Here is a 23223-nt window from a genome sequence, read left to right on the forward strand (position 1 = left end):
ATCAAAATCAAATCAATTTTTATTTGAAAAAAATAACAAATAAAAAAAAAAAACTTTGATGATAAATTACAACGATGATAAAAATAAAAAAAAAGTTGGCCCTACAAAAATAAAAGAAGAAAACACATAAAACACAGACATAGTCGACACTATTAACACTGTACCACGTCTCCCCTGTCTTCCCATTTTCTCTCTCCTCAACTTTCACTCTTGTTTTTTCTTTCAATTCAAACCTCTATTTTCTTCTTAGATCCTTTCTCTCTTCTTTCTCTCTCTAAAACCCAGTTCTTAATTTTAATTTTGTTTTGATTTTCTGGGTATTTTCATACAATTATGAATTCAGGGGAATATCTCAGCATTCAACCTCAAGAACTTCAATTCCCATGTATTGTTTTTACTTCCTATTTCAATTTATTTGCTTTTTTTGCTTGTTATTAACTTTTGTGATTTTGATTTTGTTTTTTTAATGATTATTACATGCAGTTGAGTTGAACAAGCAGATCCCTTGTACCATGCAATTGACTAATCATACTGATTGCAATGTTGCTTTTAAGGTACTTCACTTTTTATTATTATTTTCTTAAAAAATCCTACTACTTAAATTTCAAAATCCAAGTTTTTTTTTTTGTTTTTTTTTTTGGTAAAAATTGGTTGTATTTTCCCCCAATTTGTAGGTGAAAACAACAAATCCGAAGAAGTATTCTGTACGGCCTAATACTGGGATCGTTTTGCCACATTCTAATCATGATCTTTTAGGTAAAAAAAAAAGTATCTTGATTGTTGATGTCTATAATTTTAGCTTAATTTTTCTGGGTTTGAGTCAAATTTTGTGATAATTAACCGGAATGCTAATACTTTGTGAGTTAGGGGCTCGGTCTAGAAGGAATAGTCGCATTAATACTAGTTTAGGATGTTCGGGAACAATTGTCACATTTATATGAATTATTTATTAGTACAGTTTAAGTTTGCTGATTGATTTTGCCAAATACTCAGTATTATTGCTTAGACCTAATAAGGGGTGTTTTGATTGATTCTGCCAAGTGCCAAGTGCCAACTGCACTATTATAAGGGCTGTTTCAGTAGAATTGTGTTGATTATGCCTTTTAATCGAGGGGTTGGGACAATGCGACAATTATTTGAAGCTGGAGGGAGTATGATTATACTTGATATTGATTTTATCTTTGTTGGGTTGGGGGATTAATTGTAGTGACAATGCAAGCGCAAAAGGAAGCACCTGCTGATCTTCAGTGCAAAGACAAATTTCTTCTTCAGAGTGTGATTGCCAGCCCTGGACTCACTGTCAAGGACATCACTTCTGATATGGTAATCCCTAGTTCATTTTAAAGCACTAATCGCGCATATTCGTATTTAATTCGGCATGCCATAAGTTGCTACACTAGCCTGAGTGCTAATGCTTAATCACCCTAACTTTGATTCATCAAACAGCCTAACAAGGTTGATGGAAAGTTGATTTAAGGGTGCATTTGGTGTATTTTGTTGTTGATGAAAGGTCAAATTTTAATTTTGCCGTGTGCTTTTGATAGTTTAACAAGGAATCTGGGAATTATGTTGACGAGTGGAAATTGAAAGTCTCTTACATTCCACCCCCACAACCTCCAATGACTGTACAAGAAGGATCAGATGAAGGTTCTGTATCAGACAATGGGAATATGGATACCTTTTCACCTGTAAGTTATTCATATATAGCTATACTTAATGCTTGCTCGTTGAGTTTTGCAAAATGCTTTTCTCCTTTTTAACTTCTAAAGTAATTATGACTTTCGTTTTCGCAGGCTACAAGAACCCATGTTGAGCTGGAAGATGATTCACGTCAGGTGATTTTCCATCCGTCAAAGTTGTAATCATTGAATAAGATATCAGATCCTAGCAAACTATCTGATAATTTGTGATTTGAATATGATCAGCCTTAGTTAGATTTTTACATGTGTCGAATTGCTTCCTTGTAAATATTGAATATTTTGCACATTTTGAGCTTATACGAAAAATTAGCAGAATTTTTTTATCATATCACAGAATGTGTTTTCTTTTGTTGTTAGGTATATATCTTTAACCTTTAGGCTAAACCACGAATGCTTTGAGTATATGATGTGCTGATGTTGTATAATCAGCAAGACAACAACCAAATTTACCATTATAGTTATTAGGAAGTAAATGTTTCAAGCATCTGATGTTATGCTGTCCACTAAGCAAAAATTTGCTTAAAACTTCTCAGGGTGCTCTGATTTCTGTAATTGACTATGTGTTTTGATAATTTTAATATTTCAGGTGGATGCTGCTATTTCTAGGCTGATGGAAGAGAAAAACTCTGCAATTCAACAAAACAACAAGCTTCATCAAGAAATGGTATGCTTCTGGTTCTTGCTAATATTTAAATTTTCGAATGGATTTTATACAGCATGAATAAACCATGGTAGTGGATAAAATTGAAATAAACCGAGATAAGGGAGGGGCATCATGGGTAGTCTACACGGAGTATTATTCTGTTAATTAAATATCAGATTTAGTGTGTTTGGATAAAGAAAGGGGAGGGAGGGGAGAATAAGGGAAAAATGATGAGTATTCCTTTTAAAAATCAATTTCTTACAATTTAATCCCTTTATATCTCTCCCTAATTCCCTTCCTTCTTCATTTGTTATCCAAATTACTCTATTCCTCCATTACCCTTCATTACTTTCAATCCAAACACGCCCTTAGTATAAATAAGGGAGTTTAAGCATAGAAAAGGCATGCAAAATATTGTTAAAAAGTGGACACTTTGGAGAGCTCCAACCTCACGAATGTTGACTAGGGGAGAGAGCAAGCCTCTTGAAAGCTTGTACTTTTTTCCTTAATTTCAGATTTTAGTGCAAATTTCATCTTCTTCCATTGAAATTCTGCCTAAATTTCTAGTTCATAAGCTTTATCATGTTCAACTCTCTAGAATCATCTGTCTTATGCTGGTTCATTACAAAGAGAATGACCAAATTGATGGCCATGGATTGCTACTGAATTAGTGAATACTCAAACTTTTATGTACGAGCATTTATTATTTTATTTTGAAAAACTTGTTTTCAAAGATGCTTAAAACATTGAACTGAAGCTTGTTTTGTTAAGAGACTGATGGCTGCTAAAAATTGTAAAGCTTTATGTAGTAGGATAGATGGACATATTCACATTTGCTTGTATAAACTATGCATCAACATGGTCTTCTTTTTCATCCGTTACTGGAAAATTTGATGATGCAGGAGCTATTGAGGCGTGAAATTAGTAAAAAGCGTGCAGGAATTCCATTCATGTATGTTATCATTGTTGGGATTATTGGCATCATTCTGGGATATCTCATCAAGAAAATATGAACTGGGAAGATAAACCTGGCCTATCTGGAGGCTTGAAGTTGAGCTTGCTATTTGGTTATTACTCTTAAGAAGTAGCTGACCAAGATTTTTGGTTTGATAGTCTGATGGTACTAGACGATGATCTTTCAATAGGTTTTGCATTTGTGTCTTATTATCATACATCTAGTTGTAAAGTAAATGGTAATTAAACAAGGATTAACTCTGTCATCAAGTTGTGCATTTCTTTGCCAGTACATCATTTGCTACCAAAGAATTAAAGCATGTACTGTATCATCTTTCTTAGCTATTACTCCATTGTTTGCTACCAAAGCATCTTCAGTGCATTCAATCAATACTGATCATTGCTGTCAGGAGGCTCGAAATAATCTGCATCGATCAATGAAATGCAACGTCAGTTATGCTGTTACTATTTAAGAGTGAATGCATATGAAACTATATAACTTGATACTCTAGAAAATTTTGATTACCCTTCAAACCCTTTCAAGGATTTTCTGGCACGTGTAACATGTTGCACTGCAGAATAATGTTCCGAAAGTCATCCAAAGTTAGCTGAAATGAGGACATATGAGTGTCACAAGCGTTATACTCCATTTCCATGCAAATTATAATATGGTAAAGACTTAGAATAGATGGATATGGAGAATCTCGAACAACTAGAACAGACCTTTCCATCTTTATCACTGTCAAAACAGCGAATCATATCAACTAACTCCTTATCGGTCCAGGTAAAATCATGAGAAGCAGCCATCCGTTGCAAGTCTCTTAACGTTATGCTCCCCTTCCCAGTCTCTGCAACTCATATAGAATGATAAAAGAAAGGTAGCAACATCTTTTAAAGAAATATAGAACTCAAAGCTGATGTTAAGCTTTCTTAAAGGGTAATCAGAATGCATCATATCATGTTATTATATGCTTTTCTATGGTTAAGCTGAGGTTTTAAAAAATCATGTTGAAAAATCAACTAAGAATATCAGTGATAAAGAATACAAATTAATTGACAGTACAAATAGAATAAAAGCAAGTCAGAAATTACCATCGAATTGGCAGAAGTTTATAACCAGGTCATCCTCAGTCATTTGCACACGATTCTTGAACTGCCATGTTGCCATAGTATAGAAACATCAAAACATAACATGAGTGTAGCAATATTTAAACGCTACAACACAGGAATGCTTACTGGTCTTTTTTTCCTCCTCGAATTATCTTCCCGGGAGTTATCATAGCTCTTTTCATTAGCGTTAACTGCTTGATTGCTTGGGCTTAGAGATAATCCAGCATGCTGCATGTCTGAGGTTTCTCCAACATCTTTTAGAGAAAGAGCTATAGCCTGCAGTGGCAGATATCTACCAGAATAAGCAGTGTGTTTTACAACAAGAAAGTAAAATTCTATTCAATTTTCATTTAAGTCATCATATACCCTTCTAATTTAACTCTGGGCGTGAATGCATGATCAATTGATCATAAAAGTCACACTATAATCTAAGTTTAAATGTATAATCACCCGAGTCTCACATTATACCCATCTTACTTGTAAATCCCTCTGGCTAGTTCTAGGTTTTTCCAGCCAGTGAGGTGATCTGAGAATTACCTGCTTTAAAACTTCATCTTCATCCATAAGATCTGTGGTGTCTAACTGCTTCTGCGAAGATTTTTGCTTACGAGACCTCGACTTTCTATTGCTTACCTGGCACAAGCAAAGCAAAGAATCAGTTAGGATAATTTCTTAAATGTAGCAAAACTTTTGATTGGTGGCAGACTTTACTCATAATTACTTTTTTTTTTGTTCAACCTAAGGAGTTCCTTTCATAACAGAGTTTTGAATCATGCAAGAGGCAAACTTAAAAGCTCATTATCTCTTTGACCTCAGTCTGATTGATGAGTGAGTGCAACACTATTCTTTCATAGTTGCTTCTGGGGAAGGAAGAAAGCATTTAAATTGCAACAAAGCACAAGACCGGATTGTTTTTGGGAAAGGGAGAGGGGGCAATACCGCAATATCATACAAGCACAAAGTTCAAATCTTTATAAAATGTTCATAAAATCCACAAAATCAACTACCATCCTCTCCTTTGGTCATAAAACCACTCTATCCTCAATGAGATTGCAACCATGAAGCAACCTGTTGATAGCTGACAGGCAGAGCAAACACTCCAACACTTCAATTAATTTTCTACGCATACATCCATCAAAACTAAGGCATTCCAGAATAATTGCCCATGTAAGGTGGAGCATAGTTGGCATTATAAGGATTCCATGTGGTTGGGGCCATGCCAAAAGGAGTCATGGGAGGACACCAGTAAGGAAAAAACAGCCCGTGATCAGGATATATAGGAGCATTAAATTGGACATGGCCAGTGACAGGAGTGGCAGCCTGATGTTGGGGACATGGAACTTGAGTGGCAGCCTGATGTTGGTGACACGGAACTTGAGTGGAAGCCTGATGTTGGTGACATGGAACTTGAGTGGCAGCCTGATGTCGGTGACACGGAACTTGAGTGGCAGCCTGATGTCGGTGACACGGAACTTGAGTGGAAGCCTGATGTTGGGGACAGAAAACTTGAGTAGAAGGCTGATATTGGAGACAGGGAAAACTTTTAGATCCCTGCAAGATGACAGAGCAACATGAGTAATATATGGTGGGATACAAGGGGGGGGGGAATGGAGTTTTACCTGCACATATGATTGAAATAATTTCTTCAGTCTCGATTGAGCATTTATTAAAGCAACAATCACTCCACAGATTTCTTTACTTTCTTCCAGGTTAAACTACGAGTAACCAAGATGTATTAGAGATTTCAATAAGCATAAAATGCAAAAGCAAAAAACTCAAAAACAAGGCTTACCCCATTAAAACCCTCGGGAAAAGGCAGTCCCTCTATTACCTCCTCACAGAACTCTGGATATATAACATGTGATCTCCTCAATTTCCAGCAATCTGCCTTAAGTCCAGCAATATATCTAAGAGCTCTTTCACCTGTCTCGCGATTAAACTACAAGTAAGAAGCAATCTGAGACAAATTGTGAATTCGATTAGCAAAACATCTACAAAAAACTTGAAATGAAGGCTTACCCAATTAACCCTTTCGGAAAACAATCCATCAACTCCTTAACCTCCTCCTCGGGACCCTTGGGAAACGTTACACATAATTTCTCCCCGCAATGACCAATAAACTGCAGACTGCTATTAGGAATGACAATCCTTGAATCCAGCTCCACCTAGAAATCAAGTCGGTCCATTGAAAGCCGAACACTAGACCCGCATAAACGCAGGCAATCCTCACATTTCACAAAAGTGACACTAGCTAATCCCTCGTATATAATATAGAATATTGGATGCTTAATGAGGCAACTGCCAACGGCATAAATATAATCAAACTTCAACATTTGTTATACAATTATCCCCTATTGATCTCCAGTGTAGCATACTCGACTCCAAGGCACACACATATACATCCAATCCTTGGGCAATGTAGCTACCCAATACCTATTCTAACACCTTCTTAAGCGCTTTTATCGTTTTCCTTCCTTAGAAAAGCATCGTTCCACAACTCACTCTCAATTTAAGGCAGGACAGAATGAAATCGAATTGCAAAAAGTACAAGCATTGTAAAAATGGAGGCCTGTTTTTACAAAAATTCATCCACATTGTCCAATCCACAAAATGAAGTATCAACAAAAACCAACACCAAGAAAACAATCACATATACTAATCCAAAATACACAACATAAATGCACAAACTACATTAATTTAGAAAGCAGCAATCAAGAAAATCAAATTGAACAACTCACCAAATGCACAAACATTTAACCACAATTCAACACCAAAAACACACAAAAATTGCTTTAAATTGAAAAAAAGAGAAAGAGATATTAATCAATTTACCTTCTTCTTCTGCTTCTTCTTTTTCTTCTTTTCTTGCTCCTCAAATTCTTCACTGAAGCTATCCAAACTAGAATCACTACTATCATCTTTTGGGTCTTCTTCATCAATAGGCTGATATTCATCATCATCTTTGCCATTTTTGGAAACCCTTTTGGAATTTAGGTTTGATTTTCTCTTTCCTCCCTTTTGGGATAAATTCATCAAAGAATTCGCAATATTACGCAAACCCAAATCCTCAATTCTGGCCTTATTTTGAGCAATTCTCAATTCTCTTTGTTTCTCATACTCTGTCGCTTTGTTTTCTGGGATTTTCGGGTCATCTGAATTCGAATTTTCGCTAGTTTCAGAATCACTGGTCACTTTCTCCTCCACTATTTTCTGGGTTTTCGGTTTTCTAGGGTTCTTTCTCATTTTTTCCTTTTTGTGTTTTGGGAGTCTAATGAAAGAGTTCAGTGCTTCCAATATTTTCTCAAATTTTCTTTCTTTCTCAACTTCTTCTTTCTAAGACTCTTACAGTCCTACACTCCTACTACTCCGTAACTCAGAATCTCGGATAGTAAGAATGTAGGTTTTAACAGGGAACTTCATTTACATGGTCATAAAACAATTACTTTGCATATTTTATACGCAGTATCAAAAGTTTCAATTATTGAAAAGCATGATCCAAGTAATAAATCGTGCATCGAGCGGCTCAAAATGCTAGTTACATTTGAAACAAAGTTTTCGTAAGTAATGAAAACCATTTGGATGTATATAACCACCCCGTCAAACCCAATATTCATACTAATGCAAACTGTATGGGCATCACTCACCAAATTAGGAAATGTGATAATTAAGATTGAGAGTTTTGAGACATAAATAGAATGAAATCTAAAGTTATAAATTTGGAAGAAAGGGAGTATTATCCTTTGTATTTTGGAGAAAATACATCATCGAGATTTCCAACAAAATCGTTTTCACCGATAGAACACCAGACTTCTAATCAACTTCGAACAACTTGTCCACTAACTAATGCAAGAATTTATTGAGAGTTACTGAGTTAGTGAGAGTATAGAGTTTTTCGAGTTAATCACCTACTATTATCAAGCAAGGCTTGGCGGATTGGGCAATGAACCAAATGGTGTGATTTGCAGTTTTGCACCTCATAACTCCAACGCTAAGAGGTCAACTTTTGTAAGGGAGCATTTTAGGGTTGAAAGAAAAATCGTGTCTCCTCCCCCCCCCCCCCCCCAAAGGACACACTACCCACTAATCAAGAATGGGTCAACCTATTCAGTTAATGTCACTTACCAACAAAATTTAGTAGTATGAAATTTAAGTCAATCTAGATTTATAAAGCTCGCTAATCACTTTGAAAAAATCACAACACAACACAAACACAATCATACTGGCACGATATACAAGTAAAATTAGAACTCTTGTAAGATTTGTGAATTGTGATTGTTGTAGTTGACTCCATGATCCAATCCTAAGTGAATTTTGTAAGCCATAGAACTATGAAGCACCGAAACACAAAAAAACCATGTCCAAAGCTAATAAGCAATGAGATCCTTCAATAACTATGGTAAGATTGGTAGGAGAGAGAGTTGGGTTTGAAATGGGCCCACTGTGAGCGACAAAAGAACATGAATTTTGCGGCCCAAGTGGGCCTACTCCACGTGGCATAAGATTGTCTCACATGGGTCCCTTCCACGTGGCATGCTATGCCGCCCTTTGCGCTCTGGGGTTGCAAACCTTTCTCTTTTGTCATTTTAAACTTGGTTGGGAGTTGGGCCTCCATTTACGGACCTACACTCTACTATTAGGCCCCATTTGTGATTTCACTTCACATGTGGGTCCCACTTGTTTTTTTTAATTATACAATTGGCTAACAAAATATACTCGTATAAATGTATAATTGTGTTAATTAAACTAAATACAAATTTGATTTGATTTTATTTAAGTAGGGTTTTGAATGTAGCATGCCATGTTAGAGTGAGGGAAGTAGGAACCTAAATCTAGACACATAAAAATATGGGATGTTTTTTTAATCAAAATAGTCACTCTTTATGTTCTATGCCTCTATCGATCTACGATTCTAGCAGCAATTTAAAGATGATTATAATATATTCTTATATATTATTTTAAAAAAATGAAAATTGCAATGATCTATACCAATCCTAAATTATTTATAGAATGAGATCAATGATTTAATGTGCATTTCACAATAATACATGATAGGATTAGAATCAAAAGATACGTATCAGATATATGAATATTTTAGAATCAATATTTAACTTTTGTAATTATATCTTGAATGGTATGAGAATAACCTTGAATAGTTGAATGTTTTTGTTAAGTTTAGATATAAAAATAACAATTTTATTTAAGACGAGCTTTTAAGGATATACAATCACCTTATTTCAAAATCTATATCAACAAAGATGGGAAGAACATGAATTGAATGATAATTAATTAGATTTTTGCTTATAATGAACTATTTCATTTATCACTATATAAAAGGAAAATACTTCAAAATGATACTTGCATTATTTTGAACTTATCTATTTGCAATTGGTAAGGTTTTACTAATGGCTAACAAAAAGGCAGACCACAGCTCACCAAACAAAAATAACCTAGTGGTAGCTTCAACAAATTAAATGCCAGCTCAAAAAGTCTCCCACTTTTAGTTTCTAATACATAATTACCTTCTAATTTAAGCCATTCGAGGTCAAAAGTGTTTAGAAATAACAAGAAACAAGGAAATCAAACCCCCCATGCATTAATTTTGCACATTTGTGGACCAAATTAAAGACAAAGCATGATACAATTACTATAATTTAATTGGTATATAGTTTAGTACTCCCTGGATCAAACCAAACATTAGGGCATGCCCTAAACTAATATGAAGTATAATATCATACTAATTAAATGTTTGTGGGATCAACTAACTTATTTGGTTAAAGTATTAAGTAGTATTCAAGACTCGGGATCAAATTTCAAAAGAAAGTGTGTTAATTATTCTAAAACAGGATAGTAGCAATAATTTCTCTAATTTTCTATAATTCACTTGACAATACTATTTATTATTTAGTTTCACTGAAACGGAAAAAATCTTTATTTTGGCATTATTTTGCTTAGTTTTTGGCTTATATATCTACCCTTAAAACCTCTAAATTGGCTCTCTCTTTTTCTCTCTCCTTCCTAATAAGGTCTTGAATTTAAGGGTATGTAGGTTGATTTTAGAAGAAACAGGAAGACAAAAGAGAGGTCACTGACCCATACTATACCATGTTCGATCTTCAAAATATACATCTTAAATTCACCTTCATTTAATGCTTATGATCTCTTCTTGTATTATTATTAGCTTATTTCTTGTTCTCACTATTTAAACACAATTTTTGGTGCATCATCACTACTAGCTTTGAATCTCTCTACCTCCTAAAACCCTAGCATATCATGTCAAAAATCTCTTGTTTTGCTACCATCTCCCTTCTATGGTTATTTTCCTTGACTACATCAGCTAGCGCGAGCCGACGACTTACCGGAGTTGTTGTCAACCAAGAGCTGCCTCAAAACACCACATTTCAAGATCCTATGAAGGTTAGTGAACATGCTATACATATACATACTGTTACATGAATTAGGGAACAACGCTTGTTTTTATATAATTAGGTTTACTAAATATTAATTGAAATATAGTCTACACTCCATTTTTTTTTAATTTTTACTCAATTTTTTTCTACTATAAATCCCTTTAATTGGGGAAAAAAAATAAAATTGTGTATGTACACATCATTATGTAGAAAATGGAGAAGGTGAAAGTTAAGAGTACAATCAACATGAACGAGCCATCTCAAGTGACTTCTACGAAATTATTAGACGATGAAGACGGGATGAAGACGATGAAAAAGGAAAGAAAAAAGAAGGAAGATCGACACGATCACAAAACCGAACATGATACAAAACAAAGCAGAAGACAAGATGGAGCAACGCGTGCATACACTAAAACTTTAACGAAGCTCGTTAAGAGGAAGAGTCCTAGAGTTGTACTATGGCGTGTGCCGAGGCCGAAAAATGAAGTGCCACAAACAGGTTTTAACTTAGATTATGCACCACCAAAAGTGCATCCTCCTACTCACAACTAAAAATTTGAATTTTCAAGTTTCAAATCCTTGAGAAAACTAAGTAGTTAGAGTTAAGCGGTACGTTGATAAGACCAAATAATCTACGGTCTTTTACTCTTTTATATATCAAATAGTAGTAGAGTGTAACAACTCGTTTTTTGTACATAATAATAATTTTTTTTCCTTCTATGAAATAGTATATGATATGATCATCAAGTACGTAATTATTAATCTTATTACTTAGAAATGTTAACTTTGATCATAAATTTGTTATTAGCTTCTTTTTTCTTTAGTATTTTCCACTTTATAATTCAATCATTAATTTTACTTGTATCTTGTTTATGCATGTAAAGTGTACATGTTTATCAGAAACGACTTGGTTTTGATTTTCGTTGAATTCCAGTCATCACTACTGATTAGTATGTCTTGGTTTATTTAGACCGTAAGAATTTTCGTAATCACACGATTCACACCAATGTTTAGTTAAAATTAATTATTTAAATTCTAACCATAATATTTTTCAGTAATGAATAATAATTAATATTGATAAATTAGGATGTGGAATGATATGATACTACACAACATTTAATTTCAGTGTAAATGTTTCCTTATTAAGAATTTCGTGTCTACGTATTGATCATTTGGTTTTTTTGACACCAAATGAACCAGACTTTCAATTTAAAATATTGAATGTTTGTAATTCACGGTGAATAATAATGCTCTATATACGTGAAAGCATAATGTTCATAGTTTTCAAATTACACTTAAAAAAGAATTTAGTGCATGTATTGATTGCCGCATTTTGATGCTTATAAATGGGTGATGATGATCATCTAGTCCAATTTATGTAGATGCATTGTCATGAGCATCATATTAGATGATTACAATAGGTCTTTTACACGACAAGTGATAACAATAAGTTTAGATTACTTCAAATAAAATTACATACAAGTAGAAGTTTTTTTAAAAACTGATTTATGTGATTTTCATCATCGATCAATTAATCTTGTATACAGTACTAAACACTAGTATATTAAACAGATTTTGCCTATTACGTACTCCTACTATATAAAATGTTTGTTATACTATGACTATGCTCTGTTTTACTGAATTGAGTTGGATTGAACTAAACTGAATTGAGCTGAACTGAATTGTTTATGAGATACGAATATTAGCCATTGAATTAAATTGAACTAAACTAAACTGAATTGTTTATGAGAAAAAGAAATTAGAAACTGAACTAAAATTAAGCTGAAGAGAACAGGTCCTATGTATACATAATAATAATAATAATTAACACTCCAATCTATTAACAATTATCCGTTATTAATTACCTACTTTATTGTTTACGCGTCTTTTAGATAATGTAGTCCAAATTAATAGGGGTTTTTTTTTTTTTAGTTGAGCTAATGATAGAAGATAAAACTTGTGATCGACTTAAAGTCACTACTCACATTTTTGACTGGTGACAATATCCCCTCACCCTCTCTAGGGTCTTGTTCAATTCACTAGCATCCCAAACTCACAATAATCAACGAATTGAACATACTAATTCATTAAATTAGTACAACACAAATTAAATTATATTTCATATTTCCTATTAGAGGATGTTCCAAGTACAGTCTTCCAATTCTTTCAAACAAAGTCATACACTACGAATTCCAAAGATGCACAAAGAATAATAGAATATGACAAAGTTAAAAGTCAAATAACTAAATAACAAACGCAAACTTTAAAACTAAAGTTTATCAAAGAGTCCCCACCAACTTACTATAGGTACGGTATAGTAATTAATAAAGGAGGATGAAGTTATATTTGACCAAAATTAATCAACCATATTTTAAAAAACTTAGTTTAATCATATTATTTGTATATATTAAATCATAAATTGTACCAAAAAATAGTAAAAGTGTATGGATGAACAATGCATGCAGCAGATTCAAAGCTAAAGTTAAGCAACAGATGAGACAGATTAGTATGACTTTTCCAAGAATGTCTCCAAAAGCTAACCCAAAGTAAACGTATAATTCGATAATAATTTGTAAATCCCAGTAAAGGGTAGTTAATAGAAAAATAAGCAAAGCCAAAATTCATACTAAAATAAACACAAACATCCTGGGAGTAGAATCCCTATTACATGGGACGAGTACGTGAATTTTGGGTTTGCCTTTTTATGCGATCAAAGGGTTGCAAATTGTACCCCCCATGTGGTCGTAAATTTCTTGGTCCATTCAAAATTGCTACATTATTCATCTTAACTACATGAAAAATTATATAATACGGAGTTGTAGATTGCACTCGTCTATGAAAAGGAATGAATGTGCAAGTGATACAATAAAATGACACTATTTTCTTAGCTTATTTATCGAGTAGCTTCAATTGCTACTAGTAGTTTTAGTTGTGAAAAGTTGTCAACTTTGTTATTTGTTCTAAATTTATCACCATTGCCGATCCTTTTCTAATTATCAAATTAAACTACATTGAACCATATTTGAATTAAGGAGGACTTACATAGAAGTATAATTATTTAGGAGACCTTGAGTAAAAAGGGGGTGTGGAACGCTATTGTTTTGATAGAATTGGATTTACATTAATGAAACAATAATTAAGTTAATTAATTCAAACAATTACAAATAACTACAATTTGAAATACGAGTCTTGTTTTGTTTATTTGACCTTAGCTTATGTCTTGAGTAATTAATAGAATCAACAAAAATAATTATTATTCATGTCACCTTTAAAGTATGGGGTAATATCAAGCTACTCCTAATTTTTACATATCCATTCATGTTGAGGTAGTGATCATGATACAGAGGCTCATATAGTGAGTACTTCCAAATTAAAGTCTCACCTCACTAGTCCCTACTCCCTCTGTCCTTAAATTATATTTTTAATTCTAGAATTTATTCCTCACATAATAGAGAGAAGTAGGAATGTAATTTAGGGACAGAGGGAGTATCATTCATCATTCTATCGAAGGGCAAGAATAAAGAAGCGTAGGCCAAATAATACGGAAACAAAAGGATTTCATGAATGATTAATTTACAAGTGCTACAAAGTATTTATGTTTTGTAGAGAATTTCTACTATCAAATAGTTAGGTCAAGTAAAATGTACTCATCAATCATTATACTATTATGAGTATTATCATATCTCATTTTATTAAATGCTCCATTATATAAACTAAAGCTAAAACTAAACCCAACATACAAGTACATGCATGCATATATAATAATGAATGATAACATATCTCAAATAAAAATTGTTTACATATATTTATTAGTTGTATATGTATTGAAATGAAAAACAATGATTAAACAAACAATTGAAAAAAAAAAAAGTCAATTTAAATAGAAAATTGGACTAGTTTTGACCAAGCGATTAGTAGACAGAAAAATGGGGGATAAAGGAGGGAGACAACTCCATTATTAGCCAATAGGTAACATTAACTTCAATCAAGTTTGAGACTTAAATATTCATTCAATCATATTTTGATTGAAAATCAAATAATTCAATCAATTTTCAATAATATGGAGTACAAAATACATGTAAAGTTCAATAAATTCATTAAATTGATTAGATACAGGGTATGTTCTGATTGACTGAATTAAACTAAATTAAACTGAAATAAAAATTTAATAAGAGAAGGAAATTAAAAACTGAATTGAACTAAATATTTTATAAGAGGAGGAAATTAAGAGCTGAATTGAACTAAAAATTATTTGAAGAGAATAGATCTGTAGTATAAATTTAGTTCAACCAAAAAATAAATAATCAAAATGAATAAAAATAAGTTAAATTTAACAAAATTAAGCCCATGAACATTCCAAAAAGAGGAAGCCCAAATTAAACCTCCATTTTTTCGACCAAAAATATCGAATTCCTTGTGCATTGTCATCTTTGACTATCGTTTGACAAAGTTGAACTCCGAAACATTTTCCCGCCAACACAACATACTTCCTAAATCCCACCACAAAATTCAAACAGTTCTTCCTTAATCATCAGCAACATTCAACACGGAAACAGATAGCAAGCTTGATTACAATGGAAGCCAAAGAAGCTGGATCTTCAATTGAATCAATAATGGTGTCCTTCAATACTCGCATTTCCGAGCTCCAAGAACTCATTATCGCTCGAAACAGTTAACTAATTCTCTCTCCCTTTTCCACTCTTTTTTCTCACTCAATTTGGTGAAATTTCATAAATTTTATGTAATTGATTGTCAAAAACCTAATTTCAGTGTATCCGGGAAGTACCGTCGCCGATCTCACGGCGGTTGATGCGGCGGTCAAAGCTATGGAACTTCAAGTTCAATCTATTAAGGATAGATTACGCGAAGAAACCCTAGCTCTTCCCAAAGCCAAGGTTTCTCTCTCTTTCTCTCCTTTTTTAATTGAGGATTTTTTGTTTTTGTTTTTTTTTTGTTAGGGCTTATGAATTATGATTTCAATTTTGAAGTTAGGGTTTTGTATGATTGAAATTATGAGATGAGATTGATAAAAAGTGTTACAAATATTATTTTGGAGATGTGCGCAATTTCGGATGTAAGCCCTCTAATTGATCAAATAGATGATAAATTAAAAAAAATTCTGTTTTGAAAATATGCAGAAATTGATTGAAGCATCTCTTAAGCAGCAGAAAAAGCTGCAGGAGATGGCAAGTCAGGTTCCTTCTCACTTAACCACGAAAACGATGTCTTCACTGCCCAACTCTAATCACCAGTAAGTCTATGCTTTGATTCGTATAATGATTTCTAAATTGTGAAATTTTATTTTTACAAAGATTACTAAATTGGCAATTTGGAGGTTGTTAGTAAGTTGATGCATTGATTCGTATAATGATTTCTAAATTATGAAATCTTTGATTCATATAATGATTTCTAAATTATGAAATGTTATTTTTCACAATGATTACTAAATTGGCAATTTGGAGGTTGTTAACATTATTTTTTCATTGATAAAGTTTGCAGTCAGATTCTTCTAGGGATGACCTATCATCGTTTGGTTCGTTGAAGGTTGAAGAGGAGCCGGTTGTAGTGCCCAAGGTAACTTGAATGTTTCACTATAATAGTCTTATATAATACGGTCACTCTGTTGGTTAGCATAAGAGGATTTCAGTTTATCGCTAATTATGATTGATTATGTATCCTTACAGGAGAAAAAGGGTCGTGCACCTCCGCCTTTGTGGTACATTTCTGGAGATGAGTTGGGATCCCTATCGTCGTTAAGTTCCTAATAACCTTGCCAATTTGATTAAGATTCGTTTTTTGTTGCTTGGGTATATGCTTGTTATAATATCTTCTATAGTTTCTAACTCTTATTCATGGTGATTAATAGCTACATGAGAGGAAGGTTGACCCTGGAGAAAGTCAATGCTGCTATTAATGATATGGCAGCATATGCTGAATCAACTGCTCAGCTTATCTCAGCCCCTAAAAAGAAGGTTTACTGCTTTATCTTATGTTCATAGTTAAATATTCTGTGGTGTTTGAATCATTTATGTACTGATTGGTGTAATTTTCTTTGTGAAGTTGCCAGAAAACATGTGGGAAAGAGCCTTGGTGAGTTAATCTTATTACAATTCACTTATTTCAGAACATCTTACAATGAATTAGATTATCCCCTTCGTTTTATGAGAAAAATCTGTAGTTAAATTTGGTACTTGTTGAGCTGTTTTCAACATTCTATTTTCTTCCCTTCACCTGTCTAAGGTAACACGAAGCTTTATATCAATGCATAATTCTGCTAAAATGTTCAGCATTCCATCTTTCTATGCAGGAGCTGCGAGATATAGCAATGACTGAAGGAGTTAAAGGAAAGCATTTTTTTCTTGAGAGTGACATAAAGGGACCTTCCCTGAAGCTTGACAACACTGGAAAAGCAATACTGACGGTGAGTCAACCCCCTCCCCCTGTTCTCTTATTGACAAGCAGGCAAATTAAACAAGTAGTTAAGGTTGTTCTCTCTTGCTTACTTGTAACAAACGTAAAAAAATAGAATATAGCAGCAATTTTTAAAATCTATGAATTCATTCTGCTTTACTTAATGTAACACATTATTGAACCTCAACTACCTCTCTATGTCCATACTAAGAACTGATTTTTTTTCATATTTGGAATACTTGATCTGTTGTTGTTCTTTGTAATTCTTCACACCCTTTGTTTGTGAGATTGGGTATTGGTTAATGATGCCAACATTATGTTGAATTTTGCTGAAGTGATTTCAGTTTTTTTTATCAAGATGTAAATACTCAATACTAGCTAGTAACCGCAAATATTAGTCTATTACCTTGACAAGTTCATGTGTATCAGAATTGCAGCAACAGTTTCTAATAGAGTAATAGCAGTTTGATGATACAAAAATTTGTTATATCTTAATATTGGCAGCATTATTGTTTCGTGCCTCCACCTCTCTGATTGGCATAAGTGTATGGACTCAGGGCTTGCGTTATTTTTGCACATGAGAAGTTTTAAGTCATCCCCAAAAAACAGTTGCTTTGATTGTCAGATCGGCATCTAAGTTAGTCAAACTCGGTTTCCTTGAATTCCTTCCGATAAAAACCATTCTAACTTAATCATAGAGGGACAAGAAAAGTGAAAAAAAACCATAGTGTCTCTGCAACACTTTATTGCATGCTGTGTTACTGCCCCATAGCTGCTGAGGGCAATTCTATTCTAGCTGCTGAGATTTTTTTTTAAAAAAAATAAATAGATATCTTTAATTAATTCTAGCTTTGGGTGAGCTTATTCTACTTTTGTTAATGTTGGAACATGTTTACTGCCTAAATTGATGTCTGGTAATGAAAACCTTACATAAAATCATTTTATTTGTGATCTCTTACAGGTTCTTCGTCACCTAGGCCGTATAAGTGAGACAAGGGTTGGACATCACCGAGTGATTATCCTCTCAAAACCTCACTGAATGAAATATGAAGTACTTTTCGCTCTTGTTCTTCCTGTCTTTGTTCAGTGTTCATTTTAAAGACTGTAGTGGAATGATATTATGATACTTACAATTGCAGGCTCAACCGCTCAACATTCTTATCAGTGATTTCGAAGATGTCATATAGAATACTATGTTGAAGTTGTGTGTGGTAGATTAGCAATCTCCCATCAGCAAAGTTGGGAGTAAGTTTACCTTTATGGCTTTGCTTGTTTGATATGAGTAATTGTTTGTATACTGAATTACTTAACTACTAAAGCTATAAAGCTATCATTTAATCCCACTTTATATTTAGTAAGAAATAATTGTGGTTAAGATGCAAAGAGGCTTCCATTCAAGTTAGCATTTCATTGAACTTTATGTTTGAATATCTTGATTGTTTAATGGTCTTGGAATTATTCTTTTCATCTTTTTTTAAAAAAAAGCTCATACAAAGAAAGTTATGTTCAGAAAGGGATACCTTAGTTAAACTCACAAGTCACAATTGTATTATGTTGATATAAATTCAATTAAGAGCCAATAAGCTTAGATATGAAAAACTAAATTCACTTCAAGGGTTTCCCGCTGAACATAATGAAGCTAGAAGCCTAGAATAGCCAAGAAAATGGATCAAGTCAACCATGGTTAACTAAAGCAGTAATTGACAAACAAACTTTATAGGTCTTATTCATTATAGAATATAGAGCATTTCAAACATTATTTTCCAAACTGAAACTTAAAAAAAAAAAAATTAAAAAAATCACGCATTATCAAGCAATAATTGGACTTCATGATGTCCAATATTTAACATTTAAAACCTTTTGGCACCTTCTTTCCACAGCCATTGAGCAGGAGACTTAGGGCAACAGGCACCTTAAGCTTGACGACACCCAACACATTAGCTTTAAGTGCTGTGCACAGACACACTGCAGCTTCAAGATCAGCAATGCCCTTTACGAGGGTACAACATTCTGGACTAGGCTTAGTTCCAATTACTTCAGTAACCAAACCAAGCCAGCTACCACAGACCCCAAATTTAAGAGTATCTTTAGGACATTTAGGTTTTAGGCCTGAAGGGGGAGAGCATGGGAGAGCTGGGATACTGTGAGCTGAAGCACAAGCACAGAACAGTATGTTGAAAAGTATGAACAAAGCAATTGCCTTTGAGCTCTGAAAATCCATTTTTTTTCATACAAGTAATCTGCAGATATAATCTTTATAGCCTGATAAGTGTTTATATATAGCGTGAAAAATATAGTGATATGAAGTTATGAACTGTATTTATTTTGGCTCTTTTGCCTTTCTGTTTTGGGGAAGTGGGGTTGAGAGGTTTATGAGAATTGATATTATCAGTGTTTTGTGGACAGTATCTGATACTCCTGTGTGCCCGGAATTTTATCACATTGTTCTCAAGAATCTCAACCTTTCATGACTATGAAATCTCCGTACTTTCACTAAAATGCCCTTTTATAATAGCTGTATACCTGTTGTCTTCCCATTTCACAAGGTTTTAGAAATTATGACTTTTCTTCCGGACTTCGTGAAATAAGATACGAAAGAGAGTAGTAGTACTTTTCGCTGTTTGAGGACCATATAGCCATATAAGTGTTAATGTAGTGGCTGCTAGCGCATGTGAAGCTTGCTACTGATCTTGTGTAATCAATCTTGTTGTTGTTGCCATATTTAGCTATTGACCAGGGGCTTCAGGGGTCAGGGCCCATATATTATTAAGCTTGCTACTGATCTTGTGTAAATTGTTTGCTTCAGTCCTTTGCTTGAGAGCTGGCACTGGACCTTGGTTGGTAGCCTACAGGCTAGTGCTCTGGGTAGTGTTGCCTGTTGGGCTAAGCTGGCACTATCATTATTTCGGAGTATTGTTTTTGCTCAATTTGTTTCAGATTTTCATTAATTGGGTTAGCTGCGGGTCATCCCTCATGCCTCATGTCATGCTGATTTTTTGTGAAACTTGGCCATCCCATGATATTGAACTATGATAAGATGGTGACTTGGAGAGTTATTAGCTGAAAGCCAGATGTTTTGATAGAAGCAATTTACAGCCTCAAAAATATTTATCCTTGCTCATTTAGTCGGCTTGGTCCTCTCCGTCATGGATGTTGATTGAAATAATTAATGAACCCGTAACTTGGCAGTTTCAGAGCTATTGGAATTGCATACATAATCTGTGAACTCAAAACTCTCTCAATTGAGAATGAAACACTATTATCTCATGCAAGTATGCAACTAGGGATGTTTTTTTAATGTAGGAAGTCTAGGAACAATGATAGTATGCTATGGGCTGGTACAATGAGTTGCTGATGATATATTTTGACTCCATGGAAAATATGATACCTATTGAGCATTGAACATAGAAATTAGGTTAAGCTTTTCTGAAGCCATATACATGTATTATTTATTCCCTTTCAAGAGTTTCAACTGGATACAAATATTTATTTTCTTTTGCTCATATCTGTCAAAAGCTTTGTTAGGTGTTCAAATTTTTTTTTTACTGATTTGCCTTATATACTTGCACTACGAACATGAAGCACAACCTTAGTTATATTGAAGTGTTCATCCCAGGTGTTGAAGCATAAGAGTAGATGGATGCATTATCGATAGTAGAAACATATGTTCCTACCTCCTATTGAAAATTATTTGCCATGAGTTTCACTGGGGGAATAAAAGACTATTGCTGTGAAGTGTTAAGTGATTTGCACTATTAGGCACATAACTGTTTTATCTATTCATCATAGAGCTAACATGAGGAACCACATTGGTGACATCTGTTTTTCAAACTAACACTGAAAAGCTGAAGTTGGAGATAGTACAGAAGCAACCTAACAAATGAACTTCGAGATGGCTTAATTTTTGGCATTTGAAGCACTCAGGAACCTTTTTCTGCAGTCATTGAGCAGCAGACTGAGAGCATTACGCACATGAGGCCTGACACTCAACACATTGGCCTAGAGTGCTGTGCGCAGACACACTTACAGTCTTGAGATCAGCATGCCCTCTACTAGGGTGTACATCTATCTTAGTTCCAAAAACTTCAGTAATGTCTAAACCAAGCCAGCAACCATAGACCCCAAATTTATGAGTATCTTTAAGACACTTTGGTTTTACTGTTTAAGGCTGGAAGAGTTGAAGGTGGAGAGCATAGGAGCGATGGGATACTGTGTAGTACAAGATGTTTACTACAAGCAGAGCAATCGCTTTTGAGCTCTATATATGCAGGTCTTTCATACGAATAACCTCAAAGTTTGTATTATTAAAAAATAATTAAAAATTTGACTTATTTTTGACAAATTGCTCAGAGTTTCTACAGTATTGAAATTCTCATTTTTATCATTTAAAAAATAAAGGAAAAAGAATTTACCTTTGAAAAATAAAATAAAAAAATTCCAACGGACGAAGGTCAAAGGATATACTTGGAAAAATCCAACAAAATTTGAAGTCTGTGATTAATATAAATCATCCTCCTGTGCTTTCATTTGTAGCATGTCTTTCTTACGCCAAACTCCCCTCTCTCCTATCTCCACCGGTCCATTCCTCCTATAATCGAGTTTTCCATTGAAACGGCTTCTGAGGTATGATGTTTTCTCTCATTCTTATTTTTAAATTTTAATATTCGAATATCAATTTCAACATCTAGGGTTTGTGGTTAATTCTATTGTCAGTATATCCGATTGAAGTATTGGTTTTAATTTAGGGTCCTTTATCAATTATTTTCAGAATTATAATCATGATGGGAAGTGATGATTTGCGGGGTGTAATATTTACAAACCCTCTAATTGAGGTTTGTTCTGTGTCAATCCGGCCGTATAAAACATACAAATCATGTCAAATACATGGTGTAATCACTGCTGTTGACGGCAGAGACGAAACTTATGAGCTCTTTAATAGGAGTAAGGCCAATCCCCAGACCATCGACTCAGCCAGTCCTCAGACCTTATTGCTAACGGGTCCTAAACTCGGTGCTATCTCAATGGACGGTGACGTTCGCCTTGATTACCCATGATGGATCTAGTAACCCTTGAATGAATAACTCTTGAATAAGTAACCCCTTAAATTTACCCCAGACCAAACAAGTAACCTCAGAATAAGTAATCTTTGTAAGTAACCTATGACAAACGAATAACCCCTTACAAGTAACCCTTGACCAAATGTGTAACCCCCTACAGGCAACCCCTGACCAAATGAATAACCCCTAACCAAACGGGTACGTAACTCCCTACAAGTAACCCCGACCACACAGTGTGGCCAGCTACGTATAAAAAATTGTATAAATTTTCAAGAATTTGCATAACCTATTGTTAACCAAAAAAGCACTAAATTAATGAGTTTGAACAAAAAAAAAAGAATTAACTCATAGATGATGAAGAATTAACAGGTTATGTTATTGAATACTGAAATGTGACATCGATGCATCAGGCAGGGATAATCACCGACCTAATAAAGTGGTGTGGTATCAATTGTACATTGTATGGTCGCTTGGAGATGGCTTTAACTCATAGTCGTCCACACTCCACCCCATCATAAGCTATATACAAAACCATGTATGCTACATTATTTTAACCTCCCACAATTGAGGTTATGACATGATTTAACTAGCTGTACTGTGTTATTTCAATCAATTTATCAGTACAGATTCAATATCAAGTAAATTAAAGGATGTGTTATTTCTATCAATTTATCAGTACTGATTCAATATCAAGTAAATTAATATGCCAAAAATTTCAATGCATACATTCTATTAATAAAATTATGCAGAACTTTACAAGCTACATGGTAAGTGATTAGTAGGAAATGAGGTAACATAGTATTAATTCCAAACAGAGGAACTATTTGTTCAGTTCAAATTACATTCTTGTGAAGCATATTAATACCGCTTTCCCATGCATAAATATCTGTTTATGTTGTTGCTTCCTAGTTTCTTGATTCTATGCATATCCATAGCATCCA

General features: G+C 33.9%; 5 protein-coding genes across 5 annotated transcripts; 3 read left to right on the forward strand and 2 right to left on the reverse strand.

Moving 5' to 3' along the window:
• Positions 1-35: 35 nt before the first annotated feature.
• LOC110714247 (vesicle-associated protein 1-2-like) lies at positions 36-3626 on the forward strand. The gene is made up of 8 exons (XM_021892744.1): positions 36-385; positions 484-554; positions 675-756; positions 1208-1323; positions 1545-1688; positions 1794-1835; positions 2287-2364; positions 3246-3626. The coding sequence occupies exons 1-8, from the start codon at positions 334-336 to the stop codon at positions 3354-3356; spliced, it is 696 nt and encodes a 231-aa protein (XP_021748436.1). The 5' UTR covers positions 36-333; the 3' UTR covers positions 3357-3626.
• Positions 3475-7858, reverse strand: LOC110714246. The gene is made up of 7 exons (XM_021892743.1): positions 7240-7858; positions 4945-5040; positions 4534-4683; positions 4390-4450; positions 4021-4145; positions 3824-3905; positions 3475-3722 (listed from the first exon to the last, which is right to left on the reverse strand). The coding sequence occupies exons 1-6, from the start codon at positions 7648-7650 to the stop codon at positions 3837-3839; spliced, it is 912 nt and encodes a 303-aa protein (XP_021748435.1). The 5' UTR covers positions 7651-7858; the 3' UTR covers positions 3475-3722; positions 3824-3836.
• A 2580-nt stretch (positions 7859-10438) lies between these two features.
• Positions 10439-11539, forward strand: LOC110714535. The gene is made up of 2 exons (XM_021893068.1): positions 10439-10821; positions 11025-11539. The coding sequence occupies exons 1-2, from the start codon at positions 10678-10680 to the stop codon at positions 11364-11366; spliced, it is 486 nt and encodes a 161-aa protein (XP_021748760.1). The 5' UTR covers positions 10439-10677; the 3' UTR covers positions 11367-11539.
• Positions 11540-15073: 3534 nt separating this feature from the next.
• LOC110713896 (spindle and kinetochore-associated protein 1 homolog) lies at positions 15074-18826 on the forward strand. Its single transcript, XM_021892334.1, has 10 exons — positions 15074-15485; positions 15585-15709; positions 15953-16065; positions 16307-16388; positions 16499-16566; positions 16681-16786; positions 16875-16904; positions 17122-17235; positions 18187-18276; positions 18365-18826. The coding sequence occupies exons 1-9, from the start codon at positions 15389-15391 to the stop codon at positions 18262-18264; spliced, it is 813 nt and encodes a 270-aa protein (XP_021748026.1). The 5' UTR covers positions 15074-15388; the 3' UTR covers positions 18265-18276; positions 18365-18826.
• Positions 18827-18925: 99 nt separating this feature from the next.
• Positions 18926-19668, reverse strand: LOC110713899 (putative lipid-binding protein At4g00165). The gene has a single exon (XM_021892337.1). It carries the CDS (start codon positions 19444-19446, stop codon positions 19069-19071), a length of 378 nt encoding a protein of 125 aa, XP_021748029.1. The 5' UTR covers positions 19447-19668; the 3' UTR covers positions 18926-19068.
• Between the last annotated feature and the right edge of the window lie 3555 nt (positions 19669-23223).

Source organism: Chenopodium quinoa, unplaced genomic scaffold, assembly GCF_001683475.1.
Source record: "Chenopodium quinoa cultivar QQ74 unplaced genomic scaffold, ASM168347v1, whole genome shotgun sequence".
NCBI classification, from domain to species: domain Eukaryota; kingdom Viridiplantae; phylum Streptophyta; class Magnoliopsida; order Caryophyllales; family Amaranthaceae; genus Chenopodium; species Chenopodium quinoa.

Bases quoted from the DNA above. Each gene is read 5' to 3' on its own strand.
- LOC110714247 (XM_021892744.1), top strand. From the start codon at position 334: ATGAATTCAGGGGAATATCTCAGCATTCAACCTCAAGAACTTCAATTC. The intron at 555-674 runs GTACTTCACTTT...CCCAATTTGTAG, and splicing joins ATTGCAATGTTGCTTTTAAG to GTGAAAACAACAAATCCGAA. The intron at 1,836-2,286 runs GTGATTTTCCAT...TTAATATTTCAG, and splicing joins TGGAAGATGATTCACGTCAG to GTGGATGCTGCTATTTCTAG.
- LOC110714535 (XM_021893068.1), top strand. From the start codon at position 10,678: ATGTCAAAAATCTCTTGTTTTGCTACCATCTCCCTTCTATGGTTATTT. The intron at 10,822-11,024 runs GTTAGTGAACAT...ATCATTATGTAG, and splicing joins CATTTCAAGATCCTATGAAG to AAAATGGAGAAGGTGAAAGT.
- LOC110714246 (XM_021892743.1), bottom strand. From the start codon at position 7,650: ATGAGAAAGAACCCTAGAAAACCGAAAACCCAGAAAATAGTGGAGGAG. The intron at 5,041-7,239 runs GTAAATTGATTA...TGCTTGTGCCAG, and splicing joins AGAAGAAGCAGAAGAAGAAG to GTAAGCAATAGAAAGTCGAG. The intron at 4,451-4,533 runs GTAAGCATTCCT...GCAACATGGCAG, and splicing joins CGAGGAGGAAAAAAAGACCA to TTCAAGAATCGTGTGCAAAT.
- LOC110713896 (XM_021892334.1), top strand. From the start codon at position 15,389: ATGGAAGCCAAAGAAGCTGGATCTTCAATTGAATCAATAATGGTGTCC. The intron at 15,710-15,952 runs GTTTCTCTCTCT...GAAAATATGCAG, and splicing joins TAGCTCTTCCCAAAGCCAAG to AAATTGATTGAAGCATCTCT. The intron at 16,389-16,498 runs GTAACTTGAATG...GTATCCTTACAG, and splicing joins AGCCGGTTGTAGTGCCCAAG to GAGAAAAAGGGTCGTGCACC.
- LOC110713899 (XM_021892337.1), bottom strand. From the start codon at position 19,446: ATGGATTTTCAGAGCTCAAAGGCAATTGCTTTGTTCATACTTTTCAAC.